The 15,583-nt window shown below is 46.5% G+C and overlaps 4 protein-coding genes across 4 annotated transcripts; all 4 read left to right on the top strand.

The window, feature by feature from the left end:
* Window positions 1-386: 386 nt before the first annotated feature.
* HD556DRAFT_1310910 (uncharacterized protein) lies at window positions 387-1,144 on the top strand (the record flags this gene model as incomplete). The annotated part of the gene is made up of 3 exons (XM_041300476.1): window positions 387-623; window positions 770-903; window positions 952-1,144. 3 exons carry the CDS (start codon window positions 387-389, stop codon window positions 1,142-1,144), a joined length of 564 nt encoding a protein of 187 aa, XP_041157111.1.
* A 1,233-nt stretch (window positions 1,145-2,377) lies between these two features.
* HD556DRAFT_1446475 (uncharacterized protein) lies at window positions 2,378-4,577 on the top strand (the record flags this gene model as incomplete). The annotated part of the gene is made up of 4 exons (XM_041307097.1): window positions 2,378-3,460; window positions 3,509-3,607; window positions 3,668-3,760; window positions 3,789-4,577. The coding sequence occupies 4 exons, from the start codon at window positions 2,378-2,380 to the stop codon at window positions 4,575-4,577; spliced, it is 2,064 nt and encodes a 687-aa protein (XP_041157110.1).
* Window positions 4,578-8,157: 3,580 nt separating this feature from the next.
* Window positions 8,158-9,377, top strand: HD556DRAFT_1433505 (uncharacterized protein; the record flags this gene model as incomplete). Its single annotated transcript, XM_041305228.1, has 3 exons — window positions 8,158-8,283; window positions 8,547-8,729; window positions 8,787-9,377. The coding sequence occupies 3 exons, from the start codon at window positions 8,158-8,160 to the stop codon at window positions 9,375-9,377; spliced, it is 900 nt and encodes a 299-aa protein (XP_041157109.1).
* Window positions 9,378-13,665: 4,288 nt separating this feature from the next.
* Window positions 13,666-14,138, top strand: HD556DRAFT_1446473 (uncharacterized protein; the record flags this gene model as incomplete). Its single annotated transcript, XM_041307096.1, has 3 exons — window positions 13,666-13,713; window positions 13,764-13,934; window positions 13,998-14,138. 3 exons carry the CDS (start codon window positions 13,666-13,668, stop codon window positions 14,136-14,138), a joined length of 360 nt encoding a protein of 119 aa, XP_041157108.1.
* Window positions 14,139-15,583: the final 1,445 nt, after the last annotated feature.

Below are 15,583 nucleotides of genomic sequence, written 5' to 3'. Positions count from 1 at the left end.
TGACTGATGATTGTCAGGAGAATTTAGATAGAGATATCGTAGGAGTTGAATGTTCCAGCTTGTTACCTCTGATTCACTCAGCTTGTCCCACAGAGGTTCTCTAACGTCTCTAAAGACCATTACATTCATATAATGAATGCTATGGCATCAGAAGATAAGCTTATTCGGAGGTTGGCTAGACTTTATGATACACCCAATCAGTTTTGCACTGATCATAACATTATTCCCTCAGACCAGCATATATCGCCGAAACCCAACGAATCATTGCTGCCAAGCTGCCAACTTGTACTCACAATACATTTGTATCATCAATACGCTCATCCATCCAACGCACTATTGCTTCACTGCCCATCGATGTGCAGTGGGGCCTTCATTTTCCCATCCATATGTCAACTTTTCTCGAGGGTTTAGGAATGCCCAACTTGTTTCTCGAATTGCAAGGTCTCAAGGGTGATAGGCCATTGTGGATTGCAGACATCGTCTCCTCACAGGAGGAGGAGGAAATGGTGTCCATAGCACAACATTACACGGAGTGTCAGGATGTCATCCTAGTCAGTATCATTGACATCCGCAAGTCCGCCCCTTACAAGTCACCTGAGTACTCACCTGATACAGCAAAGGCGGTAAAGGAGCGGTGAGATCTGCTGATCTAAGTCAATTATCTCCTCTATCCCACATCCGTCGACGGTAGATTCACTGATAATCACGATAAAAATATGTTCACAATACTGTTTAATTATTGTTTGTATTGGACTAATCGATGATACAGCAAATTGGTCTAAATGCCACTACTACAGACACCAGCCATCTCGACTTGCTGCTGGAGCGAGGCATGAAGGCGATCCACAACAGCATTGTTGATTACGTTGTGCAGCACTGCCAACCTATGGATAACGAACTCAGGTATGGTCGATCTTACATATTATAGAACTCCCATCATGAATGTAACAGCTCCATCCGCCAATGGACACCCCCGGCTCGCATCTTTGATTGGGACCAAGTAATGAAGTACATTTGCAAGGCCGCACTTAGGGATGGGTACAGTTGCTACTGTCAGTGGCACGACACAACTAAGCGAAATGTCGATGAAATCACGAATCCAGAAAGCCAGGGTGAATCTAACAAGAGGCCTAAGAGAGCTTGATGTAGTAAGACACCTGGAACGTTCGTATTGTAAGATATTCTCGTCCACACGGTATGATGTCACTTTACTGCATTGAACCATCTTTTTTTTCTTATACTTATTATATGTCTTTCCTTGTGATTGCATCAAGTTGTTGTACAACATGTAAACGAGTAGTGACATTTCCCATGCCTTGCAATCTTAGTCTGGAACGATACACATATGCTTGCAATTCTCTATCTAGACTTTGAGCCTCAGTTTATAGGATGTGCAACTTGAGGCCTGAGGTTGAATCAATTAAATTCTAACCATTTTTATTTGCAAGGCTGACTAGTCTACGCTATATGTACTAGGCCTTCTTATCTTAATTGTGTCCTTGTGTTCATGACCTCTTCACCGGCATCCAGATGGTCGTGAATTTCTAGCTATTCCACAATGGATTCAGTATCAGCCTCATTGGTGACACTGTTGCTGGTCCCAAGGACATGGGTTTCATCATGCAGTGTATTAGCGAGAAGAAGCAGTTGGTTGCGGAGATCATCGATGACTGGTTGACCATCAGCAAAATCTCAGATGTGCTTTATGTACTTAAATGTTTGAAATCAGCGCAAATAAGCAGGAGCGCTGAATTCCGCTGGATAAGCAAACAGTGACTTATTCAATCAATGATTTTCGTCTTTGCTAAGGCTGACTAGTCTACGCTATATGTATTAGTTGTAACTTTGGTCTAATAAGGATCATGATGAGTCATCAGCAATCATTGCATCATTGGCGCTCGCTTATGGGGTGTCAATAATCCTGATTTGGATGTTGAAACGAATATGTAGATTGCAGTATGTAATGTCTTTTTGTCCACACCAAATCTTAGAACGACGACATTCCCGGATTTTTCTCTGTTCACAGCTGAATGCTTCAAGTTAAACTGTGGTTATTACTTGAGTCCACATGTTATTGTTCTTGTTGGTCATTGCCGAGCAAGGAGATATTTAACTCTGATTTCTACTTCTTGTCTCTTTCCTCTCACTTCCTATCATCGATCTGTAAGTTCTTGGAACAATGACATTCCCGGAATTTCTGTAGCCATCAGCTACAACACTCTTTCGAGCCTTAGACTGTTCAAACTTTCGAGTGAATAGGTTCTTGGAACGATGACATTCCTGGAGCTCTTGGCATCATCAAACTCTCATCCAAGCCTTGGAACGACGATGTTCCCGGGTCTTGCACACAATATATATCCCTCTTGCATTTTTCATTATGTCCAATGCGCATTCAGAACAGCCCTCCCCACTTCAACGAATAGTGACTGAACTTTCAGTATGGTGGAGGGTCATTAGTAGGAAGATGGACAGACAGGAACACACCTGGGTCACTATTCACGACAGTGAACCGAGAGCAGGACCTGCTCCTCCACGGCCCGACAGTCGAACGGGCAATATGCTCTCCAGCAGAATCCTTGAGGGCCATGACTGGTCAATCTCCTCCGACTACTGGGACAGCTCTCGCCCATATCGAGCCTGCATCCCCGTCGACTTGGAAGCGCATGAACGGTTCCCAGAAGGAAGATGGCTGTCAGCTCCATTCACATTGGGCAGGGATTGGGGTGCTCAAGATACGTCGGGCTGGACATTAACCCCTATCGTGCGCAAGTCCAGAACCTCCCCCAAGCGCCCAGCTGGCCCTTTGCAGAAGAAGCGTGCGAAGTATATTGCAGTTCAGAAGAAAGGAGAAGAGGACAAAGGCCGTCGCATCTCGAAAAATGAGTACAAGAGGTTGACGGAATGGTGTGTCGGGGTGCATAAGCAGCTACCTGAAGGGGACATTTTCTATGCCTACGAGAATGACGCAGATGACGAGGATGACGCAGCGCCCGCAGGAGTAATCGTGTCGGCGAAGGACTTGGCTGCCCATGAGGCCAAAACTTTGGCAGCCCTACCGAGAGAGGAGCCCTGGACATGCCTGGACACCGAGGCCGCTCCAGCAGTAGTAGCGCAAGGTGTTATGATTGCAGAGCCTGAGACTTCCCTGGCAGCAGTGACACAAGGTGTTACGACTGCGGGCCAAGTCAATGATGAGCCGGCGCTAGTTACAGTAACAGCCCCAATCGCCAAGGCCATCGAGGTCCCCATTACTCCTAAGCCAGTACCAGATAATGGTGCTGAATCTCCTGTTTCATCAGAGAAAGGAGAAGCTCTCTTCACACCCGACTCTCCTATGGCCCCTTGGATACCACAAGATGATAACTTCTCGTCAATGCTTCCTTCGCCCCGGGCCGTTTCACATCCTTCATCTCCCCCGGACGCGAGGGTGGTTCTTCCAGCATCAATGAATAGACCTAAGGTACATTTCATAACCTTATTGTTAGACTTTCACTCACATTCTCCAAAGCAAAAATCACCAAGGCTTTCCTCACCCCAGGCCATGCCACGATCCTCATCTCCCCCTGTTTCGAGGGGAGTTCTCTCCAAGCCAACAGGTGGATTGACGGTACGTTCAAGAATAACTTTATTGTTGACTTTCACTAACATTTGTTAAAGGAAACACCAGTTGCGGTTGAGGCAGGGAGGAGCCAGCAATGCGCTTATCAACCGCTGGGTCGTCCATTTCAAGAGGGGACTCGCCGAGATGCTGGCTTGTCTCGTGATGAAAGATCTTACTCCGGTGACAGCTACCGGCTTATGAGCGCAGGACGAACCACCCCTACCAGGAGGAGGGTTACCGCTCTCGCTACGTTCAGGGCGAATCAAAGTACGGTCGTAGACCTGCCCATGATTCTTTGCATGGTCCCTCTTTGTCCTCCATGCGTCCGCCAATGGATTCCACCTCTCATCGGTCTTCCTTGGCATCTGTACGCCCTCCTTCCCCTCGTCGCCAGGAACACTTGGCGTTCCCCAGCGATCATCCTTTTTTGAAGCGAAAGTTGTCCTCGCAACTTGAATCTTCAGGGCGCACTGGAGAGAATAAGAGGTTCTGCCCGGAAGACAGAGAAGCGCAGCGACCAATGCTGAGTGAACGCATCATGGATGATTTCAGCATGGGTCCGCCTTCCTCTTCATTGCGCTCCTTAACAGACAGGATCCGCACTGTCCCAAACTTGAGGGCCCCACCTGCAGAGCAGAAGAAGAAGCAGATCCGGAACCCCCATGCAGAGCAGGTTCCAACCCTTATGCTCAGACCACCAATGTCCCAAGTGCTTCTGCAGCCCCAGGAACTAGTGTCGGCAGGTGATGGAATACGGCTCATAACACAGGCCTACCAGGCTAATGAGCTACGTATCAATGGTCCTCAGGTCTTTATGCAGGGCATCACCTTTCTTGCAGCACCAGTACATCGCTCTGGATGTTTGATTACAATGTTCCGGTCTGCCATCTGTGTAGCGTATGACCTCTCGGCTAACCCAAACACATCCCCAGTGGACTCCATTCTGACTCTCCTCAGATGCGGGGTGCCATTCTGAGTCATTTCATCGATTCAGTATGCCCCACCAACACAGCTTGAGGTTCGGTGTTAAGACCGTGCACAAAGGGTAGGACTGATTCTGAGGGGCTTGGCTTCAGCTCGTGCACTGCGCCCCTTACCCGAGTATGTGCCCTCAATTTCAGAATGATGTCCGAAGAAAGTCCAAGGACATCCGAAGGACGTCCGAAGCGCGGGAAAGTTCAGAAGGACTTTCCGGACGAGTGCGGGAAAGTTCCGGAGGAACTTCTGGAAATTACAATGAGGTTTCATCCTGATACGGATACGTGTAATGGCTACTTAGGACAAGTCCTAAGTAGAAGCAAACAGAGGAAAGGCTGCAAGGACAAAGTCCGAAGCAGAATAGGTCCGGAGGACTGCGGGAAAGTTTCGGACAAACGTCCGGAAACTTCAGAGGATCGGATGAGCGGATGAACGGGGATCCGATAAGCGGAGCTCTGGCCTAGGGAATTTCTCCCTAGGCCCGAGATGGATATTGACTAAGTCGATAGACTAGAACTGATGTGAGGACTTAGAGTGAGATCTAGTGCGAGGACTAATATGATATTCAGACTGAGGAACTACAGGACATATACAAGAGTTTATATACTAAGGAAATAACGGAAAGATCAGTAAGCAAGTGTCCGAGGCTATGTATGAAGCATAAGCAAAGTTATCAAGTGCGAGTCGGAAATGAAGCATAGGTTAACGGATCAGTATGCGTACTGGTAGTAAGTATAACCGAGATACCAAGGACAAGGAATACCGAATAGAGGAATAGGCTGTGTTAACGTTATATGCACGGGAATGAATTAAGAAGCTTATCGTATATCGGATCGGAAGCGGATCTATACATCGGACCGGACTGGACCGGATCGGATGTCCGGATGAGACGCGTGGATAGACATTAGGGTGATGGGACAAAGGATGAATAATGCAGGCTAGCTGAGGTATGGAGGTAAAGGGATCTGGATGTGCGGATGTGGATGTGCAGAGGTGCAGGGATCCGGACGGACAGAGGACTGGAGACATGGATAGGGTGTCCGAAGGTCCAGATGAGGCGTGGGAATATTGTCAGATGTAGGTCCAGAATACGGGATATGACATTTGGCCATTATATCTGGCAACCAAGCGCGCCCACGTTGGACTGGATCTGAGTGATCCAGGATTTTGGAATACATACCTGGCCACTGTCCAGCAGCTTCTCAATCGCCCATTTGCATGCTCCTTCCTCACGGTCGGAGGGATCATATGGCGCATAGCCTTGCAGTTCGGCCCTGATACTCCAGTTCAAGAAGCGCTTGCTGGGCCATCTTCAGACGTCACTCGCTGGAAAAGTGGTGAAATGCTGGACAATCTCTGGGACAATATGGTCACTCCTGCTGAACTGGAGATACTATTGGGACAGGGTTTGGAAAGCTCAGTGACATGTTAGCCACCCCATGACATTTGGACCTCCTCTACCAGATGGTTCGGATATTGGTTGGAAAAGGATGAATCATGGTTCCAATTGCAACTAGCCAACTTGTCTTCAGGGAATGCCGATGCATCCAAAAGTCGCAAGGACTGGAAGTGATTCTATAAACCTATTGCAGATGAGAGATCTGAAGACACATTGATTCACGGCTCAGAGGCCTTTGCTCATGATTTGTTCGAGAAGTTGGGATACCGTGTTGATCGTGACCCTATCTGGAACCTGCCAAGTACTTGAAGGGGCAGCTTAGATGAATGTGTCAGTTACTCGATTGGTATGTGATAATTTCCGCGATCTTTAGCCACATAGCACGCTAATGACAACTCAGGTTTGGCGGAGGCACCACAAAATGGTTCATATTATGTTACACACAGTGTTTGTGGAAGAATAGAATAGAAGTGTAGGCCAGCACTTGTTGTATAATACTTATGCTCGAATCATTTATATTTTCTTTCTCTTATGACTCCACATGAGCTTGATTGAAGCCAAGTTCTTCCCTTAAGTTGCTTGTGTCAAGGCCAATTCAGCCCCCACCCCGTGAGAGAAGCTGATTTAGTTTTAATACGTTTTTGAAGAGCGATTGTCCACATCAGACGCTACTTAGTGACTTGACATGCTCCGGACTATAGTATCAACATAAATTACAGTGTGTTGCATTTTTTTTTGTGAACTCACAGTAAATGCATTAGGGGGTTCAAGTGTATATGCTTAGTAAGTCGGACTTGGAATCACGAAGTCTGAGTCATCATTATGCAATATTGATCGATTGATCTATGTCAACCTCTTTCCTTTTTAGATTTGTCTCCTCCAGTCTGTACTCTTGTTGTCGATTCTCTAATCTTTTCTATTCATCAGTTTTCTCTTGTGTGAAGCTTGGCTTTACTCAATTTTCTTGTATAACCAGCCAGAAGTCAACTCAAGCCCCCGATTCAGGCCTATTACGAGAAGCCAGGCTTTTCATATGAAGTCTAATTCAGCTTGATTATCCTGGAGGACCCGTGTCAGTCCTCCTTCGAGCTCTACGGACATCTTTAACTCTTATGAAAATTCAGGGTCTTCCTCCTTGAGTCCCTCGGTGAACTACTTCAGTCCAGGAGTCTGACTATCAGAAGCCAGGCTTTTCATACAAGATCTCTGAGTCCTTCAACTTCGCGAGGACCATCAGCCCTCCTTTGAGCTTTCTGAGCGGTTTCGAACCATGTATCCTCTTTTATTCATTAGTTTTCTCTCGTGTGAAGCTCGACTTTACTCTATTTTCTCTTAGAAGCCAACTCAGGCCCCCGGTTCAAGCCTCTTACGATATGAAGTCTCATTCATTCGGCTTGATTATCTTCGAGGACCTGTGTCAGTTCTCCTTCGAGCTCTGTGAGCATTTACAGCTCTTATGAAAAGTCAGGCTTTTCATACGAAATCTTCTCAGGTCCCTCGGCGAACTGTGTTGGTCCACGCCGAGTTCTTACTATGAGAAGCCAGGCTTTTCATACAAGATCTTCGAGTCCTTCACCTTCGTGAGGTCTATCATCAGACCATTGACTGTTGTGTGTCTCTTTGGGATCTGGGACGACAGTCACTACATTCAACGTATCCTATAATCTTCATTTTAATTCACCAAATCTCTGGACTCGACCGGTACATGGAGCACATCCTGGACACGATGACCCTTCTCTCTAGGAGTACCATGAAGTCCGACTTTGTTGGTGCTCCGCGAGATGCACCTCTGAAGTTCATCGGCCGGTCTACACCTTACATCCTCAAAAATATACCCTTTCGATGATATTCTAGGGCAAAATTATAGAGCAACATTGTTTGTTCCTGTTGCATCATCCGTCAATTGCAACTGTTCAACAAATCATCGATTTTAATTCACCGACTACCTTACTGCTACTACTAATTCGGTTCCCGCTGAGTTGGAAGCTCAGATAACGTAGTGTGTTGTCATCTGACATCACTCATCGGTTGACTTCTTCTCTCCAACTCTTCCAGCATTTACCTCAAGATGTCTACCGCCACGGTTGTCCACTGCCCTTCGTGCAAGAAAACCTTTAAGACATGTTCACGTCTGAATGCGCATACCGCTCTAGCCCCAACTTGCAAGTGGGTTCACACCATGTACGACGATGCGAATGAGGTCGAGATGAGAGATTATCGGGAGCTAAGCGATAAGGAGGATGATCATATAGGGAATCGGGACACATACGACGTTGCAGCTGCTGAGTTTACTGAAGTGGAGGAAGTGCAACAGCAGACACATCATGCGCCAATTGCGAGGCCATATCTGACACTAACAGCCTGTGGAATAACTCTGCAGAAAATGTGATGGGATCAACTGGATACTTTGTTGTCACGTACTCTCTGTGGAAAAGAAGAATACGGTGTCTTGTTTAGCAAGTCCGATTTGATGCATTTATGATGAAATGATGAGTGGTGATTGGTCTTGGGAGGCGCAGGTCTGTGGTTTCGAATATTTTCTTTGGCAATGTGTTGAGTGTATTGAAGACACTCCTTCCAAATGGCGCTACTCTTGTTCCTGTCATACTCAGCTCAGATAAGACTCAGCTCTGCCAATTTCGAGGTGATAAAACCGCATACCCTGTCTACCTCACTATTGGCAATATTTTGAAGTCCATTCGCCGCAGGCCATCGTTCCGTGCTCAGAAACTTATCGGCTACCTTCCGACCGTCTCATTAGATGGGACAGACATTTCGGTAGATGGCGCCTGCCATACTCGTGCGTAGCTCTTTCATTATGTCATGCAGATAGTTACCGGCTTGCTTTGCACTGAATCTCTGACCAACGGGATAGAGCTTATAAGTGGAGATGGGGCAGTGCGCCTCGTATCTCCTGTGCTCGCTGCCTACGTGGCAGATTATCCAGAGCAAGCCTTGGTGACGTGCACGCGCTACACCCAAACATGTCCCAAGTGCTTTGTTACTAAGGATGAGCTAGGTGATCATGTCACCGGAAACCCACGACAGCAGAAACAGTCAATTCGCACCATCTGCCATGCTAGCCAGCAATCAACAAGAGTTCACGCTGAAGCAGCTGTGAGAGACCATGGCGTAAATCTCATTCTCGACCCTTTCTGGATTGGGCTGCTACACTGTAATATTCATGATGCCATCACTCCAGACATTCTTCATCAAATGTACCAAGGCCTTGTCAAGCACCTTTGTGGGTGGATTCAGACCCTTGTTGGCAATGCAGAGTTGGACGCTCACTTTAAGCGCATGCCTCGTGTGCACGGCGTCCGTCTGTTCTCACATGGTATATCTGGCCTCACCCAAGTTTCTCGTCCAGAACATCATGAAATATGTATAGGAAGCTAGACACGAAGTAAGTCTCAGTGGACGGTGAAGCAATGCTATCATTAACTACCTAGATACAAAGTAAGTCTAGAACAAGTGTTAACATTAACAAGATGATAAGAGTGACAAGAATGTAAACATACCTCAGTGGACGGTGAAGCAACACTGAGGTAGAGTGTGTACGAGGAAGGGATTAAATACAGAAATGTCAAGAAGTCTGAGACAGAGAGAAGCGAGTCCGAGACGGAAGGAAGCGACTGATACACGAGGGTGATATAAGATGTCGAAGGTGCTACGAGTCGATAAGGGTCAAGAAAGGAAATAGGAACTCATAACATGTCCTGGAGGTTAATCCTCCAGGACTCGTATCGTGCAGACACATTCTTCTGTCTTCTTCTGTCCTTATCGCCAATACACCCCCTCACCTAGACATCAGGTGAAGACCGGGTAAGTGCTTCTCAAAAAGGGGACATGGCAGCACCTTTGTAAAAATATCTGCAGTGTTTTTGTGGGAGGGGAGCCACTTGAGCAAGAACGTGCCCTTCTTGATATGCTCACATATGAAGTGATAGCGCACATCTATATGCTTGGATTGAATGTGATTCCGGGCTTCGGTCGACAACGGAATGGCACCTGTGTTGTCCATGAACACGTGGATGGGGAAAGGAATGTGAATGTGCAGTTCAATGAGAGATTTGATCCAAAGGCCTTCCTGAATGACGTGAGTAACTGCCATATATTCGGCTTCAGTGGAGGAGAGAGCGTGGGTTGATTGCTTCTTAGAAATGTGAGCAATGACCCCGCCGGCATAAAACCATACGTAACCCGAAATCGACAAACGATCAATGGGGGAGCCTGCCCAGTCAGTGTCGCAATACACGTGTAAGTCCTCATTCATGTTGGCACCCCCATAGTGCAAGCGGAGATTGATGGTGCCTGAGAGGTAACGAAGCAGTCACTTTGCGGCTGCGTAATGAGCAGGCAACAGTTTGGTGTTGTGTTGCGCAAGCGAATTCACAGCGAAGGATATGTCAGGACGGGTGCAGATTGCGAGGTAGAGTAGTTCTCTGACGAGCTTGTGGAATAGTGTTGGGAGGTTAGGGATGATGGCATGGGAGTCGTCAGGTTTTCCAAACGGATGATGTGAGTTGAGTGGGAGGCGGACAGGATTACAGTCAAGCAGGTTATATTCTTCGAGCAGGTAGGTGATGTACTCGCCTTGGTGCAAAGGTCACGGCTGCTTTGATTTCGTTCAAACTGAATGCCAATGAACTTGGTGACTGGCCCCATGTCTTTGATGCCAAAGCAGTGGTGAATCTTCTGCTTGACCCAGGTCAAGAAGGCAGGATTGTTGGATGTCCCCAGCCCGTCGTCGACGTGAAAGCCAATTATGCAGACTATGCGAGTCCCAGAAGTGCTGCTGTCGAAAAGGAATACTGTGTAATCAACAGCACAGCAAGTGAAGCCCAACTCCTCCATGATGTCTCGAACCTACTCATACCATTCCATCGCAGACTGCTTCAATCTGTAGATCGTCCGAAGCATCCGCCAAACCAGCACCCTCCAGTCTCCTTCTTCAAATCCTTTGGGCTAACACATATAAATTTCCTCCTTGAGTACCCCCCAGAGAAAGGCATGTGTAGCGTCAAACAAATGAAGCTCCCAGTTGTTCTTGCAGGCCAAAGCAGCTATGAGGCGAAGTGAGGCGGTTTTCAGCACCGGTGCAAAAGTTGCACCAAAATTGACCCTGGGTATTTGGGAGAATCCTTGTGCGACAAGACATGCCTTATAAACCGATCCACCCTTATTATCCTCTTTCAACTTGTTAAGACTGTGCACAAAGGGTAGGACTGATTCCAAGGGGCTTGGCTTCAGCTTGTGTGCTGCGCCCCTTACCCGAGTATGTGCCCTTAACTTCAGAATGAAGTCCAGAGAAAGTCCAGTGAAGTCCGAAGGACTTCCGGAGAAGCGTGGGAAACTTTGGATGGACTTTCCGGACGAGTGCGAGAAACTTCCGGATGAGTGTGGGAAAGTTCCGGAAGAACTTCCGGAAATTACAATGGAGTTTCGTCCTGACAGGGATATGTGTAATGGCTACTCAGGACGAGTCCTGAGTAGAAGGAAACAGAGGAAAGGCTGCAAGGACAAAGTCCGAAGCAGAATAGGTCCGGAGGACCACAGGAAAGTTCCGGAGGAACTTCCGGAAACTTGGAGGATCAGAGGATCAGAGGATTGGAGGAGCAGAGGAGTGGAGCTCCAGCCTAGGGAATTCCTCCCCAGGCCTGAGATGGATAATTACTAAGTCGGAGGACTAGAACTGTTACGAGGACTTAGGGTGAAGGCTAGTGCGAGGACTAATATGTGTAATATTCAGACTGAGGAAGTACAAAGATTCTACAGAGTTTATATACTACAGAGGACTTAACAGAGAGTCAGTCAGCGCAGTCCGAAGCTATGTGAGGCTGTGGATGGAGGATGTAGAAAAGTCAAACACTAGTCTATCAGAAAATAGTAAATGAAGACGGAGATGAAGACATAGGAAAATAAAGCCAGAAATGAAATGAGGTACGGAAAATGAGGAAGTCTAACTCAAGAAGGAACATACAAAGGGATAAGGCACGGAAGATAGACGCGGGTCAGATCCGGATGTTCGGAGGGCCGGAGACAGGTGATTACCATAAGGGGATGGGCGCTGATTTAAGGTTTGAGTTGGGACATGACAGATAGGTCGGATCCGGAGATCCAGAGATGTGGATATCAGATGCAGGAGTACAGGGATCCGGACAGATAGAGGATTGGGTCTGGAGACATGGACAGGAGGTCCGGAGGTCCGGATGAGGTGTGGGAACGTCGTCGGATGTTGGTCCGGAATGCGGGATATGACAGTCTCCATGGAAGCTTGGTTGTGGTGTTATTGCAGAGGTGTTGGATGCCATGGCTACTGGTACGATTAGAGTCGAAATGACTTGCGATTGTTGTGAAAGAGATGGAACTGCTCTATTTAGAGCTACTCTTTGTTGAATGAACTGTAGATTTTGCGAGTTGCACTGTGCGGGTTTCTTAGGAGTTGAGATAGCAAGGTCACAGAAAAATTTAGGTGGTGCGGAGGGCGGGGAAAATTTTCGTCTGAGGCCACGCGCCTAAGTGCTGGTGGGTTTTCCGTGCACTGGATGTTTCGAATGTGACAGAGGTCGTCTAGAGTAATGGCCGTGATGAATGGTCGCTCTAGTCACCAGGTGGTGAGGTGCAGCCTTGACACTTGGTCTGTGCAGTGTGCTAAAGGTGAAGTGCTACTCTACATGCGGTGCTACCCTTATGCGCCCTCTAAAGGCTCTGAACCGGCCAAACCCACTAGCTACTCGAACTGGAAATGCCCCTGAGGCTTGTGCACCCTACTACAACGCAAACTTCATGTCCTTAAGCTGACAAAATTCAAATAAAGCTAGTCTCCTGAGCACTTATGGATGGTGTAAAGAGTTGATTCGTTTTAGGCGTTACAAATAGTGTTACCTTAGAACTCAATGTGCGAGTGTAATGCTCGTCCCAAAGAGACTGCCTATAGAACTACCTCTTGATATAATATGCAAGGGATGTTTTTGTTAAGATTGAGGATGAGAACTGGAAAGGTTACCCAAAGTGCATTCTGAGTTCCGAAGATGTGTCCGAAGTACTGAAGTACTTGTCCAATGTGAGTGAAGGTGGTCTGAAGTCAAGAAACAAAGGTCCAAGGTTGCGTGAAGCATCCTAAGAGCTTCCAGTGAACAGTGAAGGTTCCAAGAGAGGAATATGGTGGGTTTGTCGAAGTATGTCGAAGTATAAGACTTGCAGAAGTACCGAAGTATGACTAAACAAAGTCTATCAGAAGAACTAAGAGATAGCGAGATGCAAAATGGCAGTGGTCAGGCCAAACAATCATTCCGACTGAACAAAGATTGATTGCATGAAGTATGACTATCTGAAGTGACTCCACAAACTATGACTCCTAGCAAGGAAAGTGAAGTCCAGTGCGAGTATATAGTGAGCCAGATCATATCCTACAGCATGAAAGTCTGGAATTGCATAGGCAAAACTAGTAGCAAGATAAGCTATTCCAAATGTAATAAGACTCATGGTGAGCCACTACAGAGATATACATGTAATAGTGCACGAGGCGCGCAGCTATACATATTCATCAGGATTTTTGACATATGTGCCCCTAAGACATAAATCAATAACAGATAAACCAAGTGAAAACACACCAGCAAATTCAAACAGACACGGACGGGACATGGTACGGAGGATCGGAAGTGTATACAGGCCTCGGAAGGGGATGGACGACCTTCGGACAACTTGGATGAATGCACAGAACTCTCAGAAGGTAAAAGGAGTGTCGAGGAGTATAATGTGAGACACCTATGAGTTTGGCAGGATACTCGACCAACGCCAACCCGAGTGTTACAACAGCTCACAGTGGCAGAGAAGCAAGCTCACAATGCCCAGGTGCTCCAGGCTTGTCAAGAAAAGAGAAGTGCTGCACGTGCTAATCCAAAGGCTGTTCAGCATGACATGAATGCCGCATTCACATTCATGGATCATGAGGTAGGTGCTACATGTAGTCTTATAAAATGCCTTCACTCACTGCACATGCCCCTCGTCATTTAGTGGACAGCACTCTGCACTTGTATGGGCATGCAAGGTTTCTATATTGCTGTGTGTGGCGTAATCAAAGATCTCTTGGAGCCCAAAATATTTTTCACCAAGAAGGCACATGTTAAGCTTGTACTCTCGGAGGAACAGATCTGAAGGACTTCGGCCTCAGCTCATATGCTGTGCCCCTTTCCCAAGTACTGTCCCTTATTTCAGAGACTGAAGATAACACGTCCGGATGGTCGGATGAGTATTGTAGTTCATCTGGAAGTCTTCCGGATATCGGAAACATGTGTAAGGCTAATCCGGACAAGTCCAAACTAGAAACAGACAGAGTATAGACTATCCAAAGATAGAGGCGGAGATGTAGACTACAGGAATTGATCCTAAGTCTCAGAGATTGACAAGAGTTGATTAGACTCAAGTCCAGAGGACAGAAAGAGGACAAACTAAGATGATATTTGAACTGAGGTACTACCGGACATATACATGAGTTTATATACTAAGGGATAACAGAAAGATCAGTAAGCAAGAGTCCGAGGCTATGTATGAAGCATAAGCAAAGTTTATCAAACGCGAGTCGGAAATGAAGCATAGGTTAATGGATCAGTAAGCATAACCGGTAGTAAGTATAACCGAGGTACCAGGAGTAAAGGAACACCGAATAAAGGAATAGGCTGTGTTTAATGTTATATGAACAGGAAATGAATTAAGAAGCTTATCTTATATTGGATCGGAAACAGATATAACAGATTGGATTGGATTGGATTGGATTTAAGGTCCGGATGAGAAGCATGGATATATGTGATATGACAGCACAGAAGTTTGTTTTGAGTGTCCTCAGAGTCGAACCTCAACATCTTGGCCTTAAGTTAGAAGTGTTTGTGGTTGGCAAGCTCGGTACATATTTTTTCAGCATCTCTTGATGGGTCTTTTGACCTGAGGCATGCAGATGAACATGCAATAAGCATCAATTCATGCCTGCTCAATAATCTCATCTCTGACTGCCGTGAATTGATTCAAGATGGACTTGGTAGGTTTTTGCTACTTTTTGACATTTAGTAGCTGAACAATGGCTTGTAGGATTATTCTGCTTGAAAAGAATGACTTGTGCAAGGTAAAAATGAACTATAGAAATTATGAGCACACTATAGTCGCACACTGCAGTGTTGCGCTCATTAACTGGCCGTTTTTGGGAGCAGTGCAGAACCCCAGCAATGTTGGTGGCAGGAATTAGGTTCAGACTTTGTTGGAAGCTCTTAAGTCTAATCAATGCAAATGAGTGTCTCTGTCAGAAGATGAGCTTTTCCAGCGCATGACAGACAATCAAGCCCACCAGGCATGTGGTGAAGCTGTGTACATTCCAAGGAAGAGAAGAACTGCATCTGCTGCCAAACAAAGTGCCGAGGTGATAATTGTCACAAGTGAGTTGAGTTTGGACGAGAGTAGCAGATGGACAAATGATATATGAAAATTGTTAGTTAGATACATTTTTAAAGTATGAAATGTGACTCAGAAAGTCTAAATGTCAGTACAAGGAACTGCAAGATGAATAGCAAGTACCACATCGATATCTTCTGGTTTGAGGAGACAATGTAAGA

This window comes from Suillus plorans (genome assembly GCF_016647745.1).
Source record: "Suillus plorans strain S12 chromosome Unknown HD556scaffold_53, whole genome shotgun sequence".
Classification (NCBI taxonomy): domain Eukaryota; kingdom Fungi; phylum Basidiomycota; class Agaricomycetes; order Boletales; family Suillaceae; genus Suillus; species Suillus plorans.
The sequence above is the reverse complement of the archived record's forward strand: the minus strand, read 5'-3'. Positions and strand labels throughout refer to the sequence as shown.